The sequence below is a fragment of the Propithecus coquereli genome, unplaced genomic scaffold (genome assembly GCF_000956105.1).
Source record: "Propithecus coquereli isolate 6110/MARCELLA unplaced genomic scaffold, Pcoq_1.0 Scaffold399, whole genome shotgun sequence".
In the NCBI taxonomy this organism is placed as follows: domain Eukaryota; kingdom Metazoa; phylum Chordata; class Mammalia; order Primates; family Indriidae; genus Propithecus; species Propithecus coquereli.
The window spans coordinates 1771008-1797009 of NW_012149718.1; the positions used below are offsets into that span (position 1 = coordinate 1771008).

The 26002-nt window shown below is 56.2% G+C and overlaps 1 protein-coding gene across 2 annotated transcripts in view; it reads left to right on the plus strand.

The window, feature by feature from the left end:
• Nucleotides 1-12281, plus strand: part of UBE2G2 (ubiquitin-conjugating enzyme E2G 2) — a 36846-nt gene extending 24565 nt beyond the window's left edge. For both annotated transcript variants that reach the window (XM_012652712.1, XM_012652713.1), the window contains 3 exons: nt 4547-4665; nt 8267-8407; nt 10442-12281. In XM_012652712.1, coding sequence (XP_012508166.1) covers nt 4547-4665; nt 8267-8407; nt 10442-10554 — 373 coding nt within the window. In that variant the 3' untranslated portion in view covers nt 10555-12281. The remainder of the gene's footprint in view (nt 1-4546; nt 4666-8266; nt 8408-10441) is intronic.
• The last annotated feature ends 13721 nt before the right edge of the window (nt 12282-26002 follow it).

Consider the following 26002-nt stretch of genomic DNA (forward strand, 5'->3'; position numbering starts at 1 on the left):
ATTAATCAGACAACTAAAAATATATAGAAAAAATTAGCCGGGCATGGTGGCGCATGCCTGTAGTCCCAGCTACTCGGGAGGCTGAGGCAGGAGGATCGCTTGAGCCCAGGAGCTTGAGGTTGCTGTGAGCTAGGCTGACGCCACGGCACTCCTAGCCCGGGCAACAGAGTGAGACTCTGTCTCGAGAAAAAAAAAAAAAAAAATCCAGTTTCGTGGGTGAGGGTGTGTGAGTTTATACTCACGTAGGGAAAAGCCTGGAACAGTAACCCAGTGGTTACCTTGGGAGGCGATTTCAGAAAGGGCAGTGAGGGAAGTATTTGCTTTTTATTTTATATACTTGTGTATTTGAATATTTTCCAACACGCATACATTTTTCTAGTTAAATGAGGTCAAACTTTATGTTGTAAAAGTGATTGTCTACTTTAGAATTCACTATAAAGTTCTTAAAATTGATGAACTTACCTAGTGCACTTTAAATATAGTTCAAATATATGTGACTTAAAAGTTTTTTAGAAATATCTGTATTGCAGAAAATTAATGAAGGTATTGCTGTAAACTCCTTTTGAATAGATTAGTCATGAAGATGCTTACGTGGAACAAAAGTCTGTATTTGCTGCTACCATGGTTTCCTGAAATGGGAGGACCCCCTTTTCCTTCCCCGAAGTTCTTAGCATTGCTTCTTTACATGAGAACCACCTGGGGTACCTAGACTACAACCTGACAGAAGGAAGCAAGGATCTCCGTGTCCATCGCAGGCCAGGGCCCAGTTAATGCCACGACTTGGTGGGGCACAGCAGAGCCAGTGTCCTCTGACTTCTAAAGTGCCCGGCGTGGGGGCTGTGCGTACAGCCCACCTTGGTCGCCCTGCCCCGGGCATCAGTGAGGTGGGAGCACTGGCAGGACGCTTTTGCCGAACCGCAGGGCAGAGATTGAAGGAAGGAGATGCGCCCACACTCTGACACCGCGTGCCCCGTGGTCCTCCCTGCTGGACCCTTGCTGAGGGTTCTGCAGCAAGAGGGCGCTGGGGCCTCCCACCCAGAGTGGAGGGTGTTTAGAAGCAGACTGCCTTTATTTCTTCCACTCCATGGTTCTGCCTTCTGGGGAATGACCACCCCTGTGTAATCCATTCAGGTTTTAAATACTAATGACTGGCTTATATTCCCCATGATTTTGATACCTTGTCACATGTGTGTTGGAGATGTTTTGTCAGAGTGCTGTGACAAACATGCCACAGAGCAGAACAGCAGCAAACAGTCCGCTTCTCTAGCACCTGCCTGCAGCCGGACCGACGTGCTCACTGAGGTCCTGGAACACGCCTGGCGGGCACATGGCTCAGTGACACCCAGGCTTGCCCTGGTTACTGGACAGACCTCTCTTACCTTCCTGCTGCGATCGGTGTATAGGCCTGCCTGCTGCTGCTGTTATCTAGAGAGTGACAGTGTTAGCAGTCAGAAGCCAAGAAGAATTTTTCACGTGAGTTCATGTTAAGATAGAGGAGCACATCTCTGATTGTCACGGGCTTTGTACGTGACTGATGTCGTTGATGCATGGTTGAAGTGGCGCAGCTCTGGGGCGGGACGAGGTGGGAGGCCATCGTCCTGTGTGAGGGGTGGGAATTGCTGACACGGTCAGGTTTAGACCATGGATGTTGCTCTCTCCGTGTTTGGTTTGCATCTGCTTCCCCTGTACAGGAAAGCGAGCGGTTCACAGTGGGACTTCCTACGTAGGGTGCAGTGTGGTTATGACGCTTCACTCCAGGGCTTTTTTTGGAAAATAAATGCTCTCCGTCTTGTCTCAGCTCTGAAATAGTTTATGACGTTACCTTAATCAGTAAGATGGAAAATAATTTGCAGGCTTTGAAAAATTTATATTAGCTTTGCACAAATTTGTTGTGTTTCCTTCTTGTTCGTTCTTTTGAAGATTTTGAGACAAGGCCGTCTTCAGTGAAAGAGAGGTGAGGTTGTGCGGGAGCGTGGCAGTGGCACTTGTCTAGAACAGCGCTGATGATGTCACCCTCCCGCAGTTCGGGAATCTGCTCGGTGGCGTTTTCCGCAGAGGAGAGGCATGCTGCTGCACACCGGTACCCACCGGCGTGCTTGTCTGAGCACCGGGCATTCTGGAAGAGAGAAAAACCCCATTTTCAAGCCGGTGGTGAACAGAACATTTGCACATAGCTTTGATGTCTTTGATGAGATGTGGGCGCACTTTAGGAAATGTTTGGTCCTGCTTCTGAGGCTGCCAACGACCCAGTGGATCTTTTTAAATACAATTTTAAAGAAAGCCTTATTATGAGACACAAAGAACTGTTATCAAGGTATTGAGCAAATGCCATTTGGCTCATTCCAAAAACACTACCCAGACATTTTTTCTTATTGTAGACTGAGAGCTGCCAGAAATGCTGAAGAACTGGCAAGCGTCCCTGACACGGTAACAGTGCCACATTCAAACATAGTGTCTTCGTGCACCCGGCTTTGTGGTTAGCAGTCTGAGCTTGTTGTGTTCTTAGCTCCAGTACCAAATTCATTCCGGACCTTGACTAAGTCATCGCATCCTTGGACTTTCCGGCTTTGCTTGCTAGTGAAATGGAACAGCAATCCTTGCTACCCTCTGGTCAGGAGGCCACGAGGAGTAGGACAGGAGTGGATTATGATGTGCTCTGAGCTCTTGCACTGGACAGGAGGCTGGGGATGATCACACGCCACTGGTATCTACGTACAGTCTATGCTGGCCCTGTGTCAGGAGGAAGGGGCTTCAAGGACATCCGGTCAGGCGACTGCGGAAGAGCAGAATGACTCAGGCCACCCGGCGGTGGTGGGCTGTCACCTGGTCTGCCCTCTGCAGCGCCGGGTCCGCTCTGCTGCGGTGCCGGTAGCCAGGCCCATGCTGTGCCTCTTGCAGTGGCGTTCCCAGAGCTGGTCCCATGCCAAGGCTCCAGGGGGCGTCCTACGGGAGCATTCAGCCCCTCCAAACAAAGTAGCTATTCACTATCCAAAAAGTAGCAAGGACACAGGTTTCAGAATCAAGATCTGTCTCTTACATTAAAAAAGGTTTGGCTCTGGGAAACAAGGGCGGCATTGTTCTCATTTTGAGTTTTCCGCACAGACCGGCCCCATGGGGCCTCGGTGTCTGCTGCGGTGCCGTCGACAGCCCTGAGTGTCACCGCCTAGTGAATATTAAAGCTCCGCAGTTTCTTTTTTGTTTTTTTGTCCTTTTCCTTTAATTGTGGGGATAAATACTGCTTTAATATTTTCATATCTATTTTTTATGAATTTCACTGAACCAAAATAATTTATTAAGATTTTAAAACAAATTCGTACTTTTAATAAATCTATTTTTTAAATGAAGATTTGGGATAAATATATTTTCATTGTTTTTTTCTGTGCCATATCTGGGATTCGTTTTGAAGGCAGCAGGTCGGTGTTGACCCGTCCTGTGGTCATCTAGGTGTCGGCCCCTGCAGAGGTGCTTTCTGCCCGAGCAGGTCCTGTCTAGAGAGGCAGAGCTGCTTACAGAGGGACTCGCTCTCAGTTCGCGTGAATAGATGGGGTTCACTTTCTTGCTTGTCGGTGTGGTGGTTCATACCCCGAGTAATTTCTGCTGTTTCAGTGTCCATAGCTGTCATTCGGCAGTTATGTTTTCTTATTAAACTCACGTAATATTGTTCATGATCTTTGAACACTGGTGTGTTTTCCTAATGAAATTTGTAGGGAAGAGGAGCTCATCTCTCCCGAGAAGGTGTCGGCTGGGTAGCTGCCCCTCTTCCTCTCCTGCCGCCTTCACATCTTGTATAGGTCAAATGGTATTAACTTATACCTGTTGGGTTTTAACAGTTGGGCAGGACTTCTGAAATGGTCTAGTCTGTTTGTGCCATTTACATGGGAGGAGAACGTAAATCCAGGGAGGAGTGCGCATGCGTGCGTGTTTGTGCCGGTGATGGGGAATTGCTTGAGTGTGGGCGCAGCCTGGGGTCCTGGTGCGTGTACGCGCCCGGCCTCTCACACTGAGTGTCAGTGAGTGATCGCGTGTGCGCTCTTCGTCTGCTTCCTGAAGGTTGCCAAAGTCACTTCTCATGCATGTTTAAAAATAAAAAATAGTCTTTGAAATACAACTCTGAGCCCCTCATTTAGCGAAGTACAATAGAGTCTTGCTGTAACGTGCCATAATTCATAGCTTTATCCTAAAATGTAATTTACCACATCTACAGAAAAACTAAATCCCCAGGATCTTGCCACGCTGGCATTAGTTCTTTTCTCTGATCCCGTTATTATAAATATAAAGAGGTTCTGCTGCCTGCCTCTTACCTCTATTAGTGTAAAAACTGTGGCTGTAATTCAGCGTTTGTGCTCATACCTAAGATTTAAACCAGATGGGAATCGGAGAATGAGATATTGCTTTCCACTTAGAAAAAAGAACCAATTCATTATTATTGAGAGTAGATAATCTTCTCATGAGCATTTGTAAAGCAGTAAAAATTTCCTTAGCTTATTGTGGTACACGTTGAAAAATGTACCTTGAAGTTCTGACTACATATTTTTATGTCTTCTAGGGGCCCAGAAGACACCTGTTTTGAGTTTGGTGTTTTTCCTGCCATTCTGAGTTTCCCACTTGATTACCCGTTAAGTCCCCCAAAGATGAGGTTTACCTGTGAGATGTTTCATCCCAACAGTAAGTGCTTTCGGGAGTGGTTTTTGTGGTACCTGGAGAGGTACGGAGATTATATACCTACAAGAAATGTAGCACGTCTGTTAAGTAGACCTTTAAAACATTTTCTTAAAAAGAAAACGTTTTCTTATGCAGTTTAGCAAAGGCATCATGGCAGTATTAACACCCGATTTCAATTTCGAAGGTCAGTTTAATGTAGATAAAATATGAACCTGAAGCTGTGGATGCCATCAGACCCAGCCATCCCGCTGTACTGGGAGGTCAGGAAGAAGCTCGACGCACGCTGTGTGCTCAGAGTGGGCTGCGCTAGTCTTTGTCTCGGTGTCATCTTTAATGGTGAAAACGCTGGACTCAGTCTAGGTTTTGTACATGAGAATTATGTTAAATAAATGGCATATGTAGGAATGTGATGTAGATACCTAAAGCGATCTAAATTAATAGTGCTGTAAAACAATATTTATACTGTATTGACTGGGAAAAGCAGTAGGAATGTTATAATTTCATCTTTTAAAAAATTCACATGTAAATGTATATATAACTTGAAAGGTAAGCACAAAAATGTTAAAAGTGACTCTTTTTTTCCCTGATGGAAATTATTATTTCCTTTTTATAAATCTTCCTTCCCACTAAAATAAACATGTATTACTTTTAAAAAGAGGAAAAAATAAGGTTACTTAAATAAATTATGCGTTAGCTTATTTGGAAATGTGTCCAGTGGCGGGGACTGGAATTCCTGCACAGCTGTAGTTGCTGTTTCTTCCTTTTACAAGTGGGGATTATGTATAAGAGTTAATAAGGAAATATGTCGTCAATGATTGCATTTAGAATAATGTTTCTTCTTATAAATGATTATTATTGCCACTAGTAATCACGATCTTCGTAGCTGTGGAGAAGAAAAGCAAATAAGATACTCTAGTTTATACAAATGAAAGTCACTTATTTGCCAATGCCTTATCCTACACTTTTCTGCATATCAGATAGCTAAAGGCTAGTTTAACTCACGAGAGAGTTTATGGAATTTTCTGAATCTCTGACTTCTCTGTTGATTTAAAAATGTGTCTGTTTGGCGCACCTCCCTGTTCTGTGCCCCTCTGGGCAGCGCCTGCCCAGACCCTCCCTGCCCCGGAGCTTTTCGGTACGTCCCGCCTGGCGGGAGCTCTCTCTGCTGCTGGACTTGCCGTCCCCCCTCTTGCGTAGAGCTTCTCGGCAGCTGCTGGTGGTGGTGCACGTACGTAGGTAGTGAGCCCTCCTCGGAGAGCCTGTGCGGCGCTGCTTTTCTTACCAGCGTCATTTCAGCCTCGTGTACGCAGGAGATGCTCATAAACCATCCTTCCTTCAAGAAGGTGGGCCAGGAGCCCCAGGTGGTTGCTGCCGGCTGATAAGTGTGTGGAGGTTCATCATGCTGTTGTCTACTTTAGTATGCTTTAGCATTTTCCTTAATAAAAAGTTAAAAAATACCTTATGGTTGATAGATAAAAAGTGATTGAAGAAGTAAACAATTCCAAGTTGTCTAACCATAAGTGAACTATGAAGAGGATTATAGGTAATTAAAAATAACGAGATTGTGTTGAAGATAAGTATACTCTTCAGCACAGTACTTACGCGTGGTATTAGAGACAAATACGGCGGAAACTGATTAAATTATGCGACAATGTACTAAGAAGAGTCTGATCATATTTTTAGTGTTCTGATAGTTATTTTTAATGTTTAGATAATTAACATGGTTTTAAAATTTTGCCTTATTGTAAGTGGATATGTGTTATTTTTATTTTGTAAAAATAATTTCCAAGAATCAGGTTCTATCAATGTCATAAAAATCGATCAGTTGATAAATACTTTTAAAAATAATTCCCATTCCTGAGAGTTGGCTGGGATATGGTGGTGAGCAGGCAACAAAGGACCATCCAGTCTGAGGGCAGGGACAGACACTGATGGAAGAATCGCATGGATAAATCAACAGCCACCGCAGGATGGTCCAGGACGCGCCCTGCAGAGCTGGCCGCCTGCGGGAAGTGAAGCGGGAGGTCCCCGGTGGCCGTGGTGGGGAGGAGGCAGGATCTAGCGTTGCAAAGGCCTGTGTAGGAAGTGAGGGGACAGGAAGGCAGGGGCCACACCAGTCAGTGTGTGGAAGGTTTTCATGTTTGTCCAGGAGCTGACTCAGCTCAGGGTTCTGAGCAGGCATGAGGGAGTCGTGTAGCCAGAGTGGTCTCCAGAGGGTCCCTGGCTGTAGTGAGCAGAGAGCAGACGGGAGACGGCCGGACAGGCCTCGGCTGCAGTGTCTGGGGGACAGATGCCGGCAGCTTGGAGCCGAGTGTGGGCATTGAAGGTGAAGCGGTGGGGGTGATCCCAAGCAGTGTAGGAAGTGGAACTGACAGGACGTGGTGAAGAAGGGGCTGTGGCAGGGACTCCTGGGCCCTGGATGTTTCTGGATGTGCAGAGTCACTGCACGGTACAGTCACCTCGAGGAAGTGACTCTGCAGTGGGAAGTTCCCCGACACCTGCTCTTCTCCTGTGTCAGAGAGGATGGTTCAGAGAGCTCTGGGCGTCCAGGCTCCATGTCTGGACCATAGGTGGACGTCATATGCTCATGACAAGTGTGCACCTAGTTTCTTAAACTCTTTCCTCGCACGGGAACCTGTGGTTCCTGGATAGCAAAAGAGCAGCAACCGCTAAGACGGTAGGTGAATGGAAAAAATGAGGAACCAAGTATAAAAGACAAGGCCATTCGGAGGTAAATGGTAACTCTCAACATTTCTTAATTTTCATGAAATTCTGAACTCGTGAATAAAGGTGAGTGAAATAAATTTATTTTTAATTCGTTATATAATAAATGGCTTTATAATGTTACAATTGCGTCTATCCATGTGCATTGCTGGATGTCTGAGTATATATTGAGCCGTGTGAGGATTCCCCGTGTATGTCAAAGGAGAGTAAGAGATGCTTTCAGCTTCCTCGATCAGACTGATACCTGCTGTGAGTTGAACATCCACCCCTCCCTGTCAGATGCAGGGTCCTGTTGGTGGTGGCGTTGGGAGAGCGGGCTTGTCTGGACGCAGACCTGACCTGCAGGTGTTCTGGTGACCACCTCTCTGCTAGCGGAAGTTACCGTGAGAAGTCTGGGAGCCTTTCTTCTTCTGGATGTTTGAATGATTCCAATTGCCTTTTCAAGCCACGTGAACGTAAATTTTAACAGTCCAGTTCAGGGACTTAATGGTAGATTAGGAAGAAACTAGCTCTAAGAAACTTGCTCTGGAAAGTATTGTGAATAATAATGACATTAGAAATTTTGATGAAATATTTGCCAGATAACTTTTTATTTACTCTTTTTGGATATAATGCTTAAAAACTTCGTGTGAAGATGGAATCGTACTGTGACTGGTTAGAGCTGGTTGGGCCAATGAGTGAGCAGGGCCCCGCGAGGCCCCGCTGGGATCCGTGCCAGGAGAAGCGTGACGCTCAGGGCCCCGGGCTGTGCCCAGCTGTGCAAACAGCTCGGTTTCTGTGTCTGCAACCCTTGTTCTCTTTATCTGGGGAGCCTGCCCCAGCACGGTGTCGCCTCAGGCACAGTTCCCTGGGCTCACCTGGCCACCTCTGCCTCTTGCAGTCTACCCCGACGGGAGAGTCTGCATTTCCATCCTTCACGCGCCAGGCGACGACCCCATGGGCTACGAGAGCAGCGCCGAGAGGTGGAGCCCCGTGCAGAGTGTGGAGAAGATCCTGCTGTCGGTGGTGAGCATGCTGGCAGGTGAGGCCTGTGTGTGCTTTCCAGGTGTAAGCGTACTTCCGTGGTGATCGATTTCTGCGACAGCCTGGTGTGGCATATCATGTTGTTGACCACAATTACCTGTTCCTAGTCCTGGGGCATTTCGTTCATTCAGTAGGTATTTGTTGGGGACACACTGTGTGCCACACACTGTACTGGGGATGCAAACAGCTCAGTGTGGCGGAGACCCCAACTCTAAGGTCCTGCATTCTGGGGGAGCTTTCCAAATCCATCCGCAGTTACAAGCCAGTCCGATAACCCCAAGGTCAGGGTGCACACGGGGGCTCTCGGCCACTTGCCCAGGTGGGCTGTCTGGTTTGAGGGTAGGCCGTGAGGAGGTAGTGGGGTCGGCGGGAGAAGGGAACGACATCTGGGGCAAAGGAAGCAGCTGGGGCCGAGGCCCAGGGGCAGGAGGCGGCTGACGTACGGGGGACTGCCAGTGCGCTCTGGCTTGAGCTAAGGTCGGGGGAGGGGGAGCTCAGCTGGGAGCCCTGGTGACCCTGGGAACTTGGGTGGGGGTTCCAAATTCTGAGCGTGCCTTAGAAAGACCGTCTGTGCAGCAGCCACCAGATGGGGTGACTGGAGGAGAAACAGAGCCTGGGGGATGTGACAGAAGGGCACAGTTGGCCCCAGGGCCACGGGGAAGGGCTGGGCTTGGGAGACCTGGAAGGGGCGGGCTCCAGGACGCTGGCTGGCAGTGGGGGAGGGGGGTGTCACCTGTTTCTGACACCGGGGCTGAGGGTGCTGCCTCTGGGCTCAGGGATATAGAGAGCAGGATTTGGGGAAGAGTTTGGGGCGTGTGGCAGAAGGGGCCTCTGTGTGCCCACAGGGGCTGGGAAGGTGTGGGGTCATTTCTGGACGAGGCTGTAGGTGACGGTGTGGGACAAAGGGCGATCGTGTAGGAGAGGAGCCCTCAGAGGAACCAAGGCGGGTGATCTGGGAAGCTGTGATAACAAAATGCCACAGACACGAAGGGAGAAACGTCCAAAAGGCAAGCACGTGCTGGCAGGAGGCCCTGAGGGTGGACACCCAGGTGAGGCTGCTCAGTTGTTGGAGGCCACCGTCCAGGCGCCGGTGGAGCAGGGTCCTGAGGCATGTGGGGTCAGGGCTTGTAGTGCGCTCGTGCTCTCAGAGGGCAGGCGCGGAGCTCTGTGCACTGCTGCCTGCAGGTGAGGGGAGGGAGGCTCGGGAGGGAGGCGGTGGTTCAGGCTGTCTTCAGACGTCAGCAGTGACATGTACCCCTGTAAACTCTGGCCAGTGCGTTCGGGCATTCTGACCAGGGCCGCGTAACTTCCTGTTCCGGTGCCCTGGCTCCTTCCCGCCTTCCCAGCAGGCCCCGCTGCGGTGACTGCTGGCGCTCCTGGCTAGCAGGTGGGGTCAGGTGTCCACCTCGGCTGCACATCTGCCTGGGGCAGTCCTGGGAGGAGCGGTGAGGGGCCGTTCACTGGTCAGGGTTCTCTGTGAGAGAGAAGTGACCGCCACAGGGTGTCTGGAAAGGTGAAGTGCGCAGCAGCAGCTTGTGCAGCTTGTCCGGGTGCTACAGAAGCGGCAGCCCAGCCTGGTCTCACAGGAGCCTGCGTGGGCCTGTTGGCTTGTCGTCGATTTTCAGAGCATGACAGAAACGACTGGTTTTCTTGATAACTCAGGGAAAACAAAACAAAAAAACAAAACAAAATGACTGGTGCTGGCGTCTTCAGACACTCAGAACACGGGAGCCTCGAGAGGGGTCTTTTTGCCCTGAGATAGGTGTGTCCCTCAGTCCAGGAGCGGTGCAGGCTTCACTCCAGTTCTCAGGGTCTCTCGAAAGGAGCATCAGTGTTTTTATTTTTATTTTATTATTTTTTTCGTGTTTCTATTTTTTTGAGACAGGGTCCTGCTCTGTGGCCCACGTCGGAGTGCAATGGTGCGATCATAGCTCACTGCGGCCATCGGCGCTTTTAAATGAGATGTGAGATCTCGCTAAGGTCTTCACTTTCGAGACTGTTTCATGCAGAGACCATTCCCTTTTCCTTTCAGAGCCCAACGATGAAAGCGGCGCTAACGTGGATGCTTCCAAAATGTGGCGGGATGACCGGGAGCAGTTTTACAAGATTGCCAAGCAGATCGTGCAGAAGTCTCTGGGGCTCTGAGACCTCGCCTCGTGCATGCGCACAGACGTGTGCTCCTGCACACGCGTGTGAACGCACACCACCAACAGTTCGGTGTTCTCCTTGCGAACACTCAGTGACAGTGATACTCTGCTGGTACCAAAAAGGCAGACTTGCAAGAACCATAGCATTTTTTTTTTTTTTTATTTTCTCACCCCAAACAGGCTTCTCTTCTGAAGTTATGATTTATGTAGAATTTTGACAGCTTTCTGCAGTTTAAAGTATTCCTTGCAAGGCGGTTCAGGTAGATCGTTAAAGCTGTCATCACTACCTCTCCAGGCCGAAGCCCCGACAAACCCAGCTGTTCCCGGCTTCCTGCGGGTGCCCCTCCTTCCCAGGTTGGGGGGCTGTGCGTGCCGGACGTCCAGGGATGATGGACGCCAGCCGTGCTCCTGAAGACGGGGGCCCTGCAGCTGGCGCACAGGAAGGGGGGCGACGCTCCGTGTGGCCCTCCTAGTGCTCTCTGCACCGGAGCTTGGCACCTCCTTCCTGATCTCATGTTTTACAAGCAGATGTTTTTCTCATAATCTGGTCACATCTTTTACATTTGTCGAGTATTATAAACGATCACACTTAGAAATACTTTCAGGAAATACTTGTTAAAAATGTGGATTAATAGGAAATGGGGTACACAGAAAGGAAGTTTATTGCAGGTCACACGGATGGTCAGACTGACAGTTTGCTCCTGGTCACATCCACCAAAGAGTCTCGGTCAGGTCTCAGTTCCTGTGCACGGGGGCAGGGACGGGGGAGCCTTGAAGTGTTAGTGAAAGTTTCTTCTGCATCTACAGGAGTTTTCTTTCCTAGTTTAAGATGACAAGCTCTAGGATTTTGTAACATTGTGGTTGTGCTGGGACGTTAACTGTTGGCACCAGAATCATTCGTGGCAACTCGCAGTCAGGAGAGACGCTCCCATTTCTTAGCCCAGAGGAGTGCCTTATCCCCAACGACCGGTGCTCGTGGACGTGGGCCCTTGGGGCTCCCGGCCCCAGCGTGGAGACAGCGCTTTCTCGTGATTTGTGAATTTGATTCGGTTCCGATGTTCTCTAGCATGGTCAGCTGAGCGGCACAGCGCCGGGAGGTCACGTCACAAGCAATAACAGATCTGTGGCATGCAGAATCTAATACTTGGCCTGTTTCAGACAGGTCCAATTTCAATAGGAATTTCTATTTTTGAAATAAGGGATGGTCTGTGAGGCATACAATAGATTCTACTTTACATATTCCTTCCCCTTCCCTTTCGTGGTGGATCCAGTGTGCGTCGACTGACACTCACCCTTGGTGTCAAGGTGTTGACAGTTTCTGGTTGAAGCAGCTCCGTGTTCGCTTCTGTGGATGCCGGACTCTTCCCTCTCAGAAGAGAGTCATTTAAAATTTGAAATGCAATGTAAGAATGTGTATTTGGAAGGGGTTGGGGAAGGGAGGTATTGTACCTAAATAGTATTTGCAGGCACGTGAGATGTGGTCCTCTCCAGAGTGGAGAAAGTGGTTTGTGTGAGCAGCGAGGCTGTGGGCGTGGGCCCACCCCAGGAGGCCCAGAGGGGCACGTGATTACCTGTAGGCTTGCATGAGATGTGGGGAGGGAGGAGAGGCAGTCTCTTTACAAAACAAAGTATTTTTATTCATTTGTATTTATTAAATGAAAAAAAATCCCTTAGCGTCCCTATTCTGTGGTGGAATTTAATTACTGTGTTAAAAATAAAGTTATATATTTTCCCCCATTCTGCAGTGTATTTTTCTTGGTCGTATTTTCATGCAATCAAATGGAAGTCTGAGACCAGGCTGCCCGCCGCGGAGCAGGCCAGGGCCTGGCAGCTGGTCCTGGACGGGCACAGGGCAGCACGCAACCTGACCGTCCAGGCGGACACACGGCACCAGGGTTCCTCACCAGGAATTTTATTCCCAAGACTTGCATTAGCTCCACGCAGTTTGTTCTCTTTGTTTCTTGCTTGCTTTCCTTCATCCTGTCCTCTCTCTGGAATCTCGGTTTCCTTGGTTGGGGTCTGTGGCGGCGTCCGGGAGGACTGTGACTTGAGTGTCGACGTGTGCTCACCAGCCTGAAACTGAAGCAGACACCGTCGTAGGATGGCACCTGTGACTTGTCACCAGCAGGCACCAGCAGGATGCGGGTCACACTGCAGTTCTGCGGGTACCTCAGAGTGCAGCTCACTCTCGTCCCACTTTGAGGTTACAGCCGTTACCGGATCTGCCTCTGAACCGTTTTATCCAGCGTGTTGATAAAGAGGCAGGTTCCTGCTACTGCGTGGCAGCTGACAGTTGGTTTTCCTTCCTTGGCAGCCCCGTGTCTGACTCTGTTCATTCAGAGACGTTCTCCAAGGTGGGGGCCCCAGGCTTGGCCAGGGCCCGGGTTCACAGCAAGCCCAGCTGGGGCCTCGCTCCTGGCCCCTCCTGGCACTGCTTTCAGGTGGGTGCCTCAGCACTGTCCCAGTGTTTTCCGTAACCGTGCTTTTTACCGTCTTAGAACTCCAACGTGACGTCGAGTTGGGGGTCCCCAAGACCACCCAGGGCTAGCGATTCTCCAGGACTCCCCACAGGGCACAGTGGGTCACGCTGCCCATGGCTGTGATTTCCTGCAACGAGAGGACACAGCAAGATCACCAGAGGCTGAGTCCAGGGGAACCAGGGGCGGGTTCGCAGGACACGCTGATCCCCCAGCAAGCGGCTGTGATAGCAACGGCGTCCACCAGGGAGCTCGGCAGAGCGTCGGCGCCCAGGGTTGGCCATGGGGGTGGTCACGCAGGCGCCCTCTGCCTGGATGTGCCGAGATTCCGGACTCCCAGAGGGGAGCAGTGCTCAGCATAGACCGTGTGGTTTGTACAAACAGCTGTGGCCCGTGAGGCAGGGTGGCAGGAACTCCCCGAATCCCAGTGTACAGACGCCTGCCCCAGGCCTCAGGATGGCTGTCCCAGGCCCCCTGTGTGGACTCTGCTGCACAGACACCCTGAATTTTCCCCATCTGGGGGTTTTAATTAGATTTATTTTAAACATTTTGTTTGCTCCATTATACTTTGAGGTTTTTATCTGTTGGCACTGGTTTTCAGCACTTTGCCATGTGGACAGCCATCCTTGGTTTTCCTGCTAGCCCGTCTGCTCCTGGGATGGGGGTGCTGCTGGGGCAGCCAGTGGGGCGCTGGGGTCTCATCTCAGTGTGGGGCTTTGACCCTGCCTGAGGGCCGGCAGTCCCCATTCCCTGCTTGACCTGGGTCTGGCCCCAGGCTCTGGCTCCAGCTCCCAGGCCTCTTGCACCTGCTGTGGCTTCTTCCAGGTGGTTTCTGTGTAGGTGAGGGTACCGGCTTTTCAGAGGTAAGTACTGGCCTGCATCACAGTTTCCTCAAGGAGCAGAGCCTGCTCTGGCTGCGCAAAAGGATGCCCCTCGCCCACCGTGGCCGCCCCGAGCAGATGAGGTTCCCATATGCTGGAGATGGGAACCCAGGGATGGCACGGCACGAGAAGGGGACAGGTGGAGGGATTTGGGGCTGCCCAGCAGAGCGGGCACCCACCGCAGGCCGGGTGGATTCCAGAAAACCTGCCCCGGGGAGACGGCAGGGCAGGCGGAGGAGACAGCGCCGGGGTGGGGTAGGGACTGATGCTGTGGGGTTGTCCCCACAGGTCTGGTGGCTCTTAGCAGGGTGGAGGCCCCCATCTGCAAAGGGAATGGTATTGGGAGGTCCCACCCCTCAGATCCCTCTAGGTTGCCCCCCCCCGGCCCTGTCCCCCCAGAGCCTGGCTTTGTCCAGGAGACAAAACATGCAACTCCCTGTGGGGTCGGGCAAGGTCTGCTTCTGCCCCCACCTGGCTCAGCCCAGCGCACCGCAGCCTGCTGCAGGCCGAGCCCTGGGAGTGTCTCCCAAGCCCCTGCGCCACCCGCTGTCCCCGCGCCTGTGCTAGGGCCCTCACTGTCCTGCCCCTCACTGTCCTGGGGCCCACTCCTGGCACTCACTGTCCTGGCGCCCACTGCCGGGGTGGCTGGCCCATGTCTTTGAGAAGTGTGGGTGCAGGTCACCCCGCACCCCTAACACCCTCCTCGTGGGAGGCCGCGGTTCCTGCCCCTGGCTGCCCAGTGCGAGATCCCAACGTCCTTGACGGCTGTCTGCCGCCCGTGTGCCGCTCCCCTGCCCCGCTCCGATACCCTCCGGACCAGGAGCGGCCTCCAGGGCAGGAGCTCTGAGCCAGACACTCCCGGCTGAAGGTACAGACAGGCGTTTCCTCCTCCAGGTGCGTCACACAAACCCACTCATCCAGACAGCCCAGGTCCCCTCCTCCGAGTGAGGAGTTGAGGCCAGGGAGATGACATCACTTGAAGTGGGGCCCTGAGTACAGCACCGAATCTTGCAGACCCCACGCCAGGGACTGCTGTGGTGGGCTTGGCATCGGTTGCCGGGAGCACCTCCCTTTGGTGGTACGAGCCCCACTCTGCACCACTCCCAGCGCCCGCCCAGGTCTCTGCGGGCAGCTTTGGCCACTCTACCTCCCCCAGCTTCAGCTGCTGGCCCTTGTGACACAGTGACCTCACGACCTCCTCCCACCTCGTCTGGGTCCTCCAGGGCAGCAGCCACCATTAGGCTGGGCGGCCCAGCCGCTGCTGTTGGACTGCAGTGGGCCAGCTGGCCCCAGGGACCAGCCCGGCCTCTGCCTGGAGTCCCCCCACCTTGGAGCTGGGAGAGGGGCTGCTCCGAGCGCCCTGGCCACGCTCCTTTCTGCGCTGGGGTCCAGATCGTCTTCCCTGTGCAGCGACCAGGAGCGTGGGGTGGGCGCTTCTCAGGCTACTCGCTCCTCTGAACAGCACAGGGTGGTCTCACCTCCGTGGGGCTGCGTGGGGTCAGGGGCTGCCTGTGAGTTCAGAGGCGCCGCTGGCCTGTTGGGGGCAGCGCGGTGGCTCCATGTTGCTTCGTTGCTGGCAGGACACGAACACACAGTAGCCTGCTTTCGCCACTGCCTGCCTTAGCTAAATTTGCACCTCGCTGTGGAGCTGGGACAGCTGGTGGAGGGAGCCGATGTGTACAGATCCGTCCTGTAGTCGGAGACCTCGCAGGGCCCTGTCACGGGATGGCGTGAGGGTAGGGCTGGGCCCCATCGTGTGGTGGCCACAGACACCGAAGCTGTGCATGGCACTGCCAGGGCTGACATCTGGGGCTTGCCCAGGTGGGAGTGCGCAGAGCGGGCTCCCGGCAGTGGGGCGGGAAGAACGGTACCTGCCCTGGGCTTCGGATCGTGGGGGAGGTGGTGGCCTGGCAGTTCGGGGCCAGCTCCAGCCAGCCTGCTAGGGCGTGGCCTGGCTCAGACCCCAGCAGTGGGGTGACCCGGGCAAGCTAGGTCACCTCTCTGGGCCTTTGTGAATCCGAAACGGGTGCGATGGCAGTAATCCCCCAGCCCCACAGAGACCGTGCGTGCAAAGCACTTAGGACACGGGGCAGCTGAGAAGGGGACAGCGCCTCCCCCGCGCCTGGCTGCCTTGCCCACCGCCTCCCGCGGGGCAGGCCCCGCCCAGCCCAGTGCATGCACCGTGGTCAGGAAGTTGTCCTTGGCCGTCCTGCTTGCCCTGTGTGTGCCGGGGGTAAGGGGAGTTGGAGAGTATCACAGCCAGCAGCTTTGCCCCCCAGGAGGGCGACATGAGCCACCTCCTGGATACGGCCGCTGGGGCCCCGAACTTTGTGGGCAGCAGTTAGCGAGGAGGCCCCGGTGCGTCCTGCCCAGGCCTGTCCACAGGGAGCTCCACCTGGGGTGGCTTCCCTGCCAGGGCGTCTCCCACAGGGCAGCCTGGGTGCCCAGCTCACCTCCCAGCGCGTGGGCGGGGACCCTGCCAGGGGCCACCATCATTCCCATCTGCACCTGAAGAGCTTTCTGACCAGGGCGGGAGTTCCACGCTGCCTGGGGGCCTGTGCCCGGCCCTCGGATGTCCACGGCTCATCCAGGCTGGGCGTGGAGCGCACGGGCAGCAGGGCCATGGCCCCGGCCTCCGTCCCCAGGACTCCTGTTTGCTCCGGGCCGGTGGCGGGCAGGAGAGAACAGCGGAGACCAGTTCTCGAGTTGTGTGTGCCTGTGCGCGCTGGGCTTCCTGGCAGAGGACTGAAGCTGGAACCGGTTCAGATGGGAATGAGACGTGGAGGATTGTCTCGCTAATGGGTCTCTGGAATCCTGGATAATACACCACCCGAGTTGGAACCACATGAAACAGTCGCAGCTCACGGCAGAGCAGTCGGGGATCCACGGGTTTCTCCCTCCTGGACCAGTTCCCACCTGACAGAGCCGCTAAGCAGGGGACAGGGCTGCAGCACGTCCCAAACGTCCCAAGTTGGGCCAGCCCCGCCCCAGACCTCCAGGCCCCACGTCACTGAGCACGTGAGAGTGTGTGCATTCGTGAGCATGTGCACGTGTGCCCCTGTGTGAGTGCACATGTGCGTGTGCTTGTGTGAGCGCCCATGGGGGCGTCTTTGGAACAGTCCCAGGACAGCATTCAGCCTCCCCTTCTGTCTCCATCTGTCTCTCTCCTCACCGGCCGGGCTGCTCTGCAGGACACCCCAGGAGGGGCCACTCACCCAGCAGCACCGCTGGCAGCCGGCCGCGCGGCACGCTCCTCTCCCGCCACAGGGGTGGCGGCAAAGCTGGCCCTGAGACCAGCTGGGACTTGGGCAAGGCAGACACATGCCCTTTGCTGGCCAGCCCTGGGTCTGCCTGCAGAGACCCCGGGGCCAGGCGGAGATGCCGTGATCCCCTCTGGGCCCACGGAGCCGCGTTTCCGGATGGAGGGCAGGGTGGGGCGGTGGTTAGGGGCTCTGCCTCTGCAGCAGGTAGGCAGCCTCCCCATCCTGCCCCCACCTGCTACGTGACCTCCTCACTGGCGTGGGTTCAGGACAGTCTTGCCTGGGGAACTCCAGTGAGACTCTAGGAAGCTGCCTGGAGCGGGCCTGGCCGTGGAGGCCCTGACCCACTGAGACAGCTCCGCAGATGGAGACCCCCAGGCCATGCGCCTCTGGGCCAGAGATCCCGGAATCAGCTCACCAATGCCTGTCCCCTTCTGGTGACTTCTGGCGGGAAACTGGTCCAAACTACATCCAGCGTGGCATGGTCCTCAATCCGTCCCACCCCTGTATTTGTCACAGGGGTTCTGAACCAGGGCTGCTTGGCCCCCAGGGATGGTGGGCTGTGTCTGCAGACCTTCCTGGCTGTCGCCTGAGTGTGGGGGGCTGCTGGCCTCCAGGGGGCAGAGGCAGGTGCTGACAGCACCCCCAGGGCCCAGACGGCCTCTGCCACAGCAGCTGGGCCCCCAACCCAGTCGTACCGATGGAGCATAACCTGGGGGGCTGCTCCTCCTGGACCCCGGGCCTGCTTCCCCTGGACGGGGATGTGGTGGCGGGAGGGGCAGAGGAGGGTGGAGCTCGCCACACACCAGACGTCGGGCACTGGAGGGAGGGCCAGGAGGGGGCTGGGGAGCCACCCCGTGCCCCCCACCCCGTGACCCCCACCTTGTGCCCCTCACCCTGTGTCCCTCACCCCGTGACCCCCATCTTGTGACCCTCACCTCGTGAAGGCCCCCCCTGCAACACCGTCCAATGGCCATTGAGTTTCAGCCCCGAATTTCGTGGGGGACGCATTCAAACCACATGCTCCTCTGTTGGCTATTGGCTGTTCCTCCCGGTCTTTGTCCCAGCGCTAGCGGCACGCGCCATAGATTGTTACCGCTCACGCGGGGTCTGGAATCGTGTGGGGCCCCTTCCCCGGCTTCCCTGCCCCCTCTCCCTTCTTGTCCCGCGTTCCCTGTTTCAACAATGTAACGACCCTCAGTGCTTTTGTTCCACTCCTTCCCGCTCTGCCCGTCCTGCCGCGCGGCGGTGTCTCTCACTGCCACGTGCGCTATGAGGACGCCGTCTTACAGCGATGCTCTTGCTTTAAGCACACAGCTGTCTCTTAAGGAAGTGGTGAGGGACAACACACCGTCTTTTGTGTCCGTCCTCACGTGCAGGCAGGTCCCCGTGGCGTCACCGACCGCAGCCCGGAGCCCGCCGGCGGTGCAGCATCCCTCGTCGGGCACAAGTGCCCTCAGCACGCACTTATCTGACAATGTTTGATTCCATTTTCGCATCTGGAGTGTATTTTTTCTGGTTATAATTCTGGACAGACTTTTTTTTCCTTTTGTCTGCGTTTTATTCTGGCCGCCACAGTCTGAGGGAAAGTCAGCAGTCAGGGCCGACGCTGCTCCCGCCTGGACAAGGGGTGTTTTCCTCTGATTTTAAGGTGTCTCTTTTTCTTCAGGTCTCAGCAGTTCGACTGTGGCGTGTCTCTGCTCGGTTTCCTGAGTGTGTCTCGCTGAGCCTGTGGCCGTAGGTCCGTCAGATCCGGGAGACTCGTTCGTCGTTTCCTCGGTACTTCCCTGTTCCGTTCCCATCGTTTCTCCTCCTCCAGGACACCGGTGGCGTGTGGGTCGGAACATTTGATGCTGTCCCCAAGTCTCTGTCTTTCTCAGTCTTTCTTCCTCTCTCCTTCACGTTGGCTGCTTCTGCTAGTCTGGTTCAGGTGACGCCCGTCCGGTGAGTTGCTCGCTCCAGACGGGCCACAGCAGAGAAGCACAACTTACATTTTTCAGTGTCCATTTATCTGCTGATATTCCGTATCTTCATATTTACCCTTAACTGTTTCTTCCATTCGCTGAGCCTACCTACTGTGGCTGCCTCCGAGCCTCGCGACACACAGCCTTTGTGTCACCGTAGGTCGACGCATCCGCTCTTCGTTCCCGTGGGCCGCGTTCTCTCCTGCCGTGGCCGGGACCGCTGCGCTGTGCGCGGACCCGGCTGCCGCTCCATGGAAGAGGCTCCGGGTCTCACCTCCCTCTGAGAAGCGGCTTTGAGAGCTGGCGGGTCAGTGGCTCTGTGTAGGTTTGGCCTTATGCTTTGTTAGGTGGGGCCCGAGAAACGTCCCGGGGGCCTCCCATGTCCCCAGCTGGGCAGCCCCAATGTCCAGCCTCTGCCCGCGGCTCTGTCTGGCGCCGTGTGAGGCTTTGCCAGGGCGGGTCCAACAGGGGTCTCACTTGAGGGGTCATCCTCCCTGCCCGTGAGGCCCTTCTGGCTTCTCAGCTGGCCCCCCGGGGTCCCTCCATGCTGGCTCTGCCAGAGCTCTGCGTCCCTGGCCCCCTCATCCGCGCACACCTGTTGCTCCGTCCACACCAGGGCGGCTCCTCAGCGGGTTCCCACGGGGCCCGTCTCTGCGCAGCCCCCTCCCGTCTCTGCCTCCTGGGCTCAGCGGCCCTGCCTGGAGTGCAGCTGTCCCACCTTGGCGGGAAGTGCTCCAGGAAGGGCCCTGTGGCGACTGCAGCTCGTCCCCGGGCCCCCTTCCCCCAATCACGGCCTTCGCCTTCCGTGACCGCCGCCTGTGGGCAGCCGCCTGCATGTTTCGTCCAGGTTTTGGCTGCCAGGGCAGAAGTGCTGCCAGGGCTGATTCCTCTCAGCCAGTGGCGGAAGCCTGAACTATTGATCCCCGTGTTAGAGCCAGCAGGTGTTACTTTTATAATTCGAATCACATAAAATGAAGATTAAAACGTTGGTAAAAGCTGCTACCTATCTCGTGCGGGTCCAACTCTGACCCGGCTGGGGGTATTCCACGGACTGCCGTTCACTCGTCACCCTGGGGGCGGGGACAGAGGTGTGACCAGAACCTTCTGCTATGAGAGTCTCCAGGGAGGGGGTGTGAAAATAGACCCAGTTTTGTTTGATGCCAGTTCCTCATCCTTAAAGATATTATAGCTTTTAGAGCTGATTCTGTTAGGTTTCGGCCCTGGCCACCTGCTGTCTGAGCCCACCCCCAGGGCTGTGGCCTCGTTTGCACGTTCCTAAGCAGACCTTGGCACAGGCCTGCCTGGAGGAGCAGGAAAGGCCAGAAGCCCTCACAGCGAGGCTGCTGAGCAGGTGTGTCGGTGCTGGAGCTGGGCGCTGGCCGCGACTCTGAGCCAGGAGTCTGTCCGCTGTCCGTCAGGCTCCCCCAGGAGGGGAGGCCCGGGAGCAGGTCGGGGTCATCCGGCAGCACCTCTGGCTTGGTGTGCGAGGGGGAGAAGGCGCTGGCCACGGGGCAGCAGGACCACTGGCTTCAGGAACATTGCTCCAAGTTGGCATGCACAGTGCGTGGAGGAGGGCACGCCTGCCACCCCCTGGCCATGGCTATCAGGGAGCCCTCTGTGGGGGCAGAGATGTCGCCCAGTGACTGCCAGAGTGGATGGCACGGAGGAGGGCTGGGCCTGGCGGGGCAGGAGGGCCAGGCTGGCCCAGGAGCCAGGGAAGGTGCTGGGGGCTCCTGAGCCTGTGGGGCGGCCGAGTTCCGGCACCGTGAGGGGACATCACGGTGCGCCAGGTCGAGATTCACCTTCTGGAAGGCCCAAGCGCTGCTGGGGGGCAGGGATGGCAGGGCGGGGAGCGCAGGGAGCAGAGACCGCGGTGGGACCCAGGACCCCCCCAGCCACACAGCGAGGAGGGGCTGCCTGGTGCCTACGTGCACAGCCAAGTGTCCAGGGCCGCCAGCACACAAAGCTGCCCTGGTGACATCTGGGGCTGCCGCGCCCCCAGACACCTCCACTCTCGAGCTGCCCTCCCTGCGCCGCCCTGGGCGGCTGGCGCTGCGTCCATCAGATAGCGCCTCGCTTACCCAGCAGCTCTCCGCGTTCGTGGGCCGCTTCAAGTGTTTTCATGCACCCTCCAGACAGTGATTAGAAAGTAATTAAGCTAAACTTAGCCTGATCGTCATGAGTGAATGAACCACGTGAGTCATCTGTGACCTGCCAGTCTACACTTGTTGGCTACCAGGCGACCGTCACTGCAGCAGAGAGCTGGGGTCCCAGCGGCCTCCACCTCAAGGAGGACAGTGACCCCTTCACAGAACTGCTGTGGCCATGGCCACCCGCAGGTGGCACAGGAAGTCACAGTGTGAGCAGGCGCACACCCCAGGCTGGCCTTGTGGCCGAGTAGTCTATCGCCATGGCCGGAGCCTCCTTGCTGGCCGGGTGGGTGGGTGGAGGGGCCCCACGGAACCAGAAGGTGGTGTCCCTGGCCCAGGCCATGCTGGGGCTCAGGGACCGGCCTCGTGGGCTCCCGGACCAAGCAGGGCTGTTTGTGGCCACTCGCGCTGCAGTCAGACACCTCCGACCTGCGCGTGGCTTTGTGGGGCCGCAGGACGGGCACGTTTCTGCTGGTCACGACGGGCCTGGCGCCTGCTGCGGAAACAGCCCCCGATGTCGGGGCTCTTGTCACCAGTCCGGGGGATCTGTGGAGGGCTCCGCTCCACAGAGTCGCTCAGGGACCCAGGCCACGAGCCACCTCAGGGTCTAAGAGTGCAGGGCTGTCCCCATGCTCAGTCCTTCCCGGCTGGGCTGGCCGCGTGCCGGGAGCGTCCTCGCAGAGCCGCTGCTGGGGGAGCCGTGCGCCAGCTTCCTCTCACTGCCTCCACTGCAGTTTCACGTTTCCCCGCGCCGTTCCATGTTCAGCGCGTCGAGATTTTCGGGTTCTGTCCCAGTGCTGGCGGCCTGGCCCACTGGTGGCATCCCCTTGACCCTTCCTGCCGTCTGTCTCCCTGTGTGGCCTCCTCCTTGGTGGCCTCCCCACCAGCCCCTGCACGTGGGCTCCCTGGGCTCAGCCCTGGTGTCCCCGCCATTGCCCTTCTCCCTCCCGGCCTCCCGAGAGCATCTCTGCACCTGGCCCTGGGCAAACCCGCGTGCCGGCCAGCTGGTGCCGTGGCGCGACTGAGCCCAGTGCCCGCACCGTGGCCTGTGGTGGGAGCCGCTCCTGCCTCCTGCCCTGGCGGGTCTCAAACCCACTCACACCCTGGCCTGCGCTCGCTCCCCTGGACCAGGGCCGTTGCCTCTGATTTAAAAAACTGAAAAAAGCTTCTTAATTCTCAATGAAAAATCAATTTGTGATCATTTTGGGATACTTAGAAAAGATAAAGATCAGCGGAAAGCAGGCCCTGCCCTTGGCCCCTGCCCCGGGGGGCGCTGGGTGTGGCATGTCGTCTGCGTGCGTCGCGTCCTCACAAACGCGCAGTTGCCGCACCAGGATGCGGGGGGGGGGGGCGCCCCTCCCCCGTGGGGCTGACAAGGGTCAAGTAGGCCTTTCCCACCGAGTGGCCACCTGCCCGCTGGCGTCCCCTGCACTGAGGCCGGGCCTGGAAGGACCCAGGCCACTGACCACAGAGCAGGGACAGAGCCCAGATCCTCTCGACTCTCAGCGTCTCTGTTCCCTCCGGATGCAGCCGGACGTCTGGGTGGCCCTGCCACAAAGCCAGCCAGCAGCTGCGCCCGTCCTCTCTGCAGAATTCAGGTCTTCACTACTACAAACACCGCGGCAAACGCTGTCTTTGCACGGACTCTTGACGGTTTCCCTAAGACGCTGGACAGCGGTTGAGGGGAGCAGGGGCCGGAGAGGCCCCATCGCACGCCCTGGCCGAAAAGCCTCACGCGAGCATTTGTCCGCGGGCTGTGAGGCTGGGTCTGTCTCCACAGGGTCTGGTGGCCCCGCAGAGTGGACCGTGAGTACCTGGGGTCCTGCCTGGCCACCCGACCTCCCTGCTCCTCCGTGTGCTCTGGGGCTGCAGCCATGGCCTTCCAGAACCTCCCAGGTTCCTGAGCTTCAGTAGGGGCGCCCTGCCTCTCCTCCATCACTCCAATTCTGCCTGTTCTTAAACACATTTTAAAAATTAAAAAGTAATTTGAATTCTGGGAGGGTTCTCGAGGAAATTACAAAGAGGGTTAAGGTGTTCTTAATTTATAGCAAAACACTGAAAAGTTATCCTCCCCACACTTCTCAGTACCCCCCTCAGGAACCAGCTCACTGGAGACCCACCATGCCCCAGGGCCTTTGCACTGCTGTCCCCTGCCTGACCTGCTCGCCCTGGAACCCCTGTGGCTCATCCCTCTCCTCCCCAGGCCTTTCCTCACATGTCAGAGGGCTCCTCCCAGCCAGGCCACCGCTGAGCCAGGCCCTGCCCTCCACACTGTCTCCCCACTGGTCTGGTCTGTGTCTCTCCACTCCACAGAGAGGACGCTGACCCAGCACACAGAGTGGTGCATGGCACAGAGGAGCTGCCCCATGAGTATTTGCGGAGTGAGTGGTGCCTTCAAGTGGCCGCGGGTCGGGGTCTCTGCCGTACCCGCCCAGCTCCTGTACAAAGGCTCGGGGCCACGTCCGGGGCATTGGCGTGGTCGGGGGTGGCTCTGTGAGTGCACCGGAAGCGCCATCCACTGCCCCCGCCAGGCGTTCAGAGGTCCTCTGAGGGAAGCCTGCCCTTTCCCTCGGCTGCTGCAGTGTCTTCTCTGTGACGTGGCTCTGCGGCTCCTCCGTGGCCAGTCTGGCCGTGCCCCTCTTCTCGTGCATCGGCTTAGTTCTCGTCGGATCAGTCTGAAAACTCCCAGCTTCTGTCTTCTCACGGACCCCTCCTCCCCCTGCCTCTCCACCGCCTCCCGGAGTCCGTGATCTAAGGCGTGCTGGCGTTCCTCACTGTGTACTCTGTCTCTTACCCTTCCCTCTGTATTCTCCGTCCTTTTATCTCTCCGTGGATCTTTCTGGATATATTATCAAATTTCCACTTCACTAATTCTCTTTTCAGCCATGAGTTAAATCTGTGTTAAACCCACCCATTAAACGCTTGGTTTTGGTCGCTGTGGTAGGCAGAATAACGGCCCCCAGAGGTGTCCGTGTTCCAATCTTGAGATCTGTGACCAGGTTCCCTCGCACGGGGTTTGATCACCCAGGTGGGCTCACCTGGGCGGTGAGAGGGAGGCAGGAGGGGCGGAGTCGGGGAGGATGTGGCGATGGGGGGCAGAGGTCGGAGAGACGCGGCCGTGAGCTGTGGGCTTCGCGCAGCCTCTGGAAGCTGGGAAGGGCAAGAGCAAGACGCTCCCTGGACTGCAGAGGAACCAGCCTGGCGCCTGGGCTTCAGCCCAGCGACACCCATTTTGGACTTGCAATCTCCAGAACTGTGAGAGAATGTGGTGTTCCGGGCCTCTAAGTTGGTGGCAGTTTGTTGTGGCAGTTTGTCGTGGCAGCGCAGGGAAGTGAGTGGAGCTGCTGTAATTCTAATCCCGTAACTTCTGTGTGGTGTTTCACACTCGAGTCCACCCTTCAGTTTGCAGTTTCCCGCCGGAACGTTCAAGCTGGTCTAGAACTTGACACCTCGATCCGGTCGCTCCAGTGTCTGGAGTCTCTTAAGAGCCTGACTCTATTTTCTGTCATTTTGGCCAGTTTTTGTCCATGCGGTCGTGTATCCCTGTGTCCCTGGTCACCTTGGCATTTTATTTGAAAATGTTTTCATAAAAAGTAATCTGCGGCCTGAGGTCATGTTATTTTCTCCCAGGTAGGATTTTACGCGTTGCCTCTGCCAGGTGCCCGCAGGCGCTAGGACCTGGAGATCGCCGCTTTCTGGGCTGATGAGGGACTGGAAGCCAGGCCGTAGGCCACCAAGCGCTGGCTTGTGTCCCCGAGGGTGACCCTTCCAGGCCCTGGCATGAAACAGAGGTGCGTCCCAGGCTGCGCACCGTCGGGGGAGGCCCAGCTTAGCCGCCCCCTGCGGGTTGGAAGTGCGCCGGGGCAAAGCGTTCCGGACGCCCGGCCCATCTCTTCGCTGTCAGTCGTCTCTCGGGTCGTAGCCCAGTAGTGCTTGCTAGCTTGTTACCTCTTCGATGGCATGAGTGAGATTTAAAAAATATTTGCGTGGCTCTGTGTCCAGCAGGAGGAGGGCGCAAGTGACCTGGTCTAGCCCGCACAGGTGCAGAGGCGTCTGTCTTCCTTCTGTTTGCTACGGCGCTGCTGTAAGTCCAGAGCTTGTTTTTCACGTCAAAGCCACATGTATACACGTTTTACGTGGTTACCTCTCGCACCGAGGACTCCCCGCGAAGCCCTTCTGCTGGCTGTGAACACAATTCTCTGAGAAGCTGCAGTGATGAAAGATAAAGTATCGGCTGGAACCGCCCCGAGCGCGCTCATCCTGAGGTCAGAGCCCGCAGCCTTCATCAGGGCCTGCGGAGCGGCCGGAGCCTGGGCGAGAACTCGGGCTGTGGAATCAGACAGACCTGTCTTCCGTCCTGGACCTGCCACGCGAGCTCTGTGACAGAGGAGCAAAGACTCCGCCGTTAACGTGGAGCCTGGCGCGTGGCAGGTGCGCGGCAGCGGCCGTTGCTGGCTGTGCCTCTCCACAGCGCTGGGCTGAACCGGACCCCCCCCCTGGGTTCCCCGAGGGTGGGGTGCCTTGACCCGCTTTCTACTGAAGTGTCTTCAAGGCCCCTGTCCTCTCCCAAGACAGCTGCCACCGTGAGCACGGGCACGTGGGCCTGGCCACGGACGCGCAGAACAGGTAGCCCAGGGCCTCCGAGCGCCACGGACGATGAGTGTGCAGTTTCCCGAGGGTGCTCTTCTTGCATCTTCTCTGGGCACAGACACAC